Source organism: Temnothorax nylanderi, unplaced genomic scaffold (assembly GCF_030848795.1).
Source record: "Temnothorax nylanderi isolate EJ_2023f unplaced genomic scaffold, tnyl_v1.0 TNYL_tig0528_pilon, whole genome shotgun sequence".
Lineage (NCBI taxonomy): Eukaryota > Metazoa > Arthropoda > Insecta > Hymenoptera > Formicidae > Temnothorax > Temnothorax nylanderi.
Genome location: NW_027249590.1, coordinates 114,063 through 116,904, shown reverse-complemented (window position 1 = coordinate 116,904; position 2,842 = coordinate 114,063). Strand labels below are relative to the sequence as shown.

The following is a 2,842-nucleotide window of genomic DNA, read 5'->3' as shown; positions in this document are numbered from 1 at the left end:
AATCCAAGGCGCCGGTGTCGTTGGCTTCACGCAATTACGGCGAATCAGGCGACGGCGGAGAAGGGCCGGTCGCACGCCAGGAGATGATCGTGGTAAGGCGGTAACGGCGGCGGCAAAGAAGGACCGGTTGCACACCAGAGGATGGTCGTGGCAAGACGGTAACACCGCTGTAGCCACCCGGGCGCCGGTGGGGTCTCACGTACCCGCCTCGTGCCTTGTGCAAAAAAGCGCGGCAAAAATGGCCGTCCGAATATTTTTTCGGCGCGGTAAAGCTGGCTGGCCGCAGCGCGGGCAAGTAACAGCCAAGGACGCGGGCACAGGGATGTACCTTGTTGCTGCGGGTAATTCGATCCGCGATTTCTGCGTCCGTTCCTCGGGGAAGGCTGGTCCACCGAGGATTTATCTCTGACTCGGGCTTCCGGTAGCGACTTGTACACGACCGTTGCGTGTTTTTTAGTCGGGGTCACCAATGTAGGAATTTGGTATCGCGGGAGGATTATGATACCTCCGCGTATCGGCCTACTACCGATGTAATGACGAGAGGAATCGAGGAATGATTACACACTCTAACTATTGAAGATAGAATAATACTTTATTGCGAGCCACGCAATAGCCACGAGTCTCGATACAAATCTAACGGTCTTTGTAACTCAGTTCTGCCAACCTCGTAACTCTCGACCCCTCTTGCTAGCGCTGGAGAGGGGGCTGACCAATCGGAAGGGAGGCAGATATGCTGCTCCCTACACTCTTTTGTGTGTGTACTCCCTCTATCTCCGTTTCACGGGACCGCGTCCATGCGGCCTCGAACGACCAATGCGATTACATCGCCCGCGACGCACGATATCCAATGAGCGTGCTGCGACGAGTGCAAGGTTATGTTCGTTGGATATCGTGTATCGCGCGCGATTGACGTGATCGTGCTTGTCTGCCGAGGCCATCACAGTATACTGCAGCTGTGTTTCGTGTCTGGCATCACTGCTGAGAGTGCTGAGTCGTGCTATTTAATAAAGTCAGCAATCAATTATCGAAAATGAGTGAAAGTCCACCGGTAAGTTTTTCATAGTGTTATTTCTCATTTATCTGTTTTTAACTTCAAGAATTCTCGTTTTCGAAATCTACATATATATTTGGTCGATTTAGATTACCTTTTGTAAGTTTATTGTTTACTTATTTACTTAATAGCAACCTATATCGTCGTTTGATGTTATCATAATATCAATATTTGGTTATTATTGGTTATTATAATGTCAAAATGACATCAGATGATCGATAGCTTTCTACTTGTTTTGTGTTCTTAAAGAGTCTATAGACAATTATGATTACTTCATAAATAACTTATGAAATATAATTTTTATATAGTTCATAATTTGTTAATAAATATTTGTTCAGGTTTATTTAATTGGAAACGTTGTGTGCTCTCATATGCTTTACTTTAATACCTTATTATGCAGGTTAAATGTTATCGATCATCAATAATTCCACTAATCTTATACTTCTTGCTTTTGCCATTATTTATTTATGATTTGCGTATATTTTCAGATTTTAACGAACGTTTTATAAGATTACAAAAAAAATTAGAAGACAGTGAAAAAGAATTAAAAGGCATCAGTAGTAAGCTTGACGTTGTTATTATGAACCAAACAAACTTAAATAAAAGTCTGCTTCCGGAACAGGCTGTCATCAATAGACCCTCAAATCTACCCTCTCTGCCTCTGAGTGATATAAAAGGCCTTGAAGAATTTGAGAAATTTTTATCCAACGATGTAAATCTTTCAGCAGCAGTAAGTAATATTTTATTATGCTTATACAACTTGATAAATTTTTATTATTTTATGGCTGGATTCTGGATATTCACTGCCAGTACTGAATCTATAGTTTACGTCACATACACTATAGATTTTTAGTACTGGCAGTGAATATCGGAACGTCATCATCTCTGTAATGTGTTTCATAAATACTAATTTCTTTTTGTTTGGTTCCTTTCTTGCAGTGCTACTATTTGAAGAGTTTGGCTTTGGGAAATAATGAAAAAACTGCAACGTCAAAACTTATGATTCAATTGATGACCAATTCCTTAGCTGTACATTTTAATTTTGATGGTCATAATCCTCAGAAAGCTATGACAATTAAAAGGTCATTTAAACAGTTGAAACTTTGGGAATTATTTCAAGGTATTCTATCTTCTTTCAAGTATTCCGTCTCCCAAAGTTTTTAATTTATTATACAATATTAGGTAACTCAGAAAATCACAGAATATTTATTTCTCTTCATTGTTCTTTTAATCTAGGAGTGATGCTACTAAAATTTCCGGACAGCGATTTATCAGAAGCTTTAAATGCACTCAGAAGTTGGCTACGAAATGCTGCTGGGCGTAAAAAAGATTAAAATGTAGAATTTTTTATGATTTCCTTTTATATGCAAGTTTGAAGCCTTATATTATTGGTGTTTCTTTTTCGCTTTATTTTATTGCACTAGAGAGAAACTAAATATTATATAGAAAGTTTGTCAGATTCAATTTTAAGTTTAAATGTATAACGTATACGTTATATTTCCTTTTATATACAATTTTTGAAGCCTTATATTATTGGTGTTTCTTTTTCGCTTTAGTTTATTGTACTAGAGTAACTATTATATAGAAAGTGTCAGATTCAATTTTAAGTTTAAATATAGAATGTACGTATATATGTGTGTGTATATACTGTATATATATATATATATATATATATATATATATATATGTAGAGAGAGAGAGAGAGAGAGAGAGAGAGAGAGAGAGAGAGAGAGAGAGAGAGAGAGAGAAATTATGTACAAAAAATAAAAAAAATAATATTCTTTTACATCT

The 2,842-nt window shown here is 37.8% G+C and overlaps 1 protein-coding gene across 2 annotated transcripts; it reads left to right on the top strand.

The window, feature by feature from the left end:
• Positions 1-771: 771 nt before the first annotated feature.
• Positions 772-2,434, top strand: LOC139783669 (uncharacterized). 2 transcript variants are annotated; one of them, XR_011721342.1, is made up of 4 exons: positions 772-1,048; positions 1,540-1,781; positions 1,991-2,171; positions 2,288-2,434. XR_011721342.1 is itself a non-coding variant. In XM_071722812.1 (4 exons), exons 1-4 carry the CDS (start codon positions 1,031-1,033, stop codon positions 2,383-2,385), a joined length of 405 nt encoding a protein of 134 aa, XP_071578913.1. In that variant the 5' UTR covers positions 772-1,030; the 3' UTR covers positions 2,386-2,434. The 2 variants fall into 2 exon arrangements, 1 of the variants encoding a protein (XP_071578913.1); XM_071722812.1 differs by having other exon boundaries at positions 1,674-1,781.
• Positions 2,435-2,842: the final 408 nt, after the last annotated feature.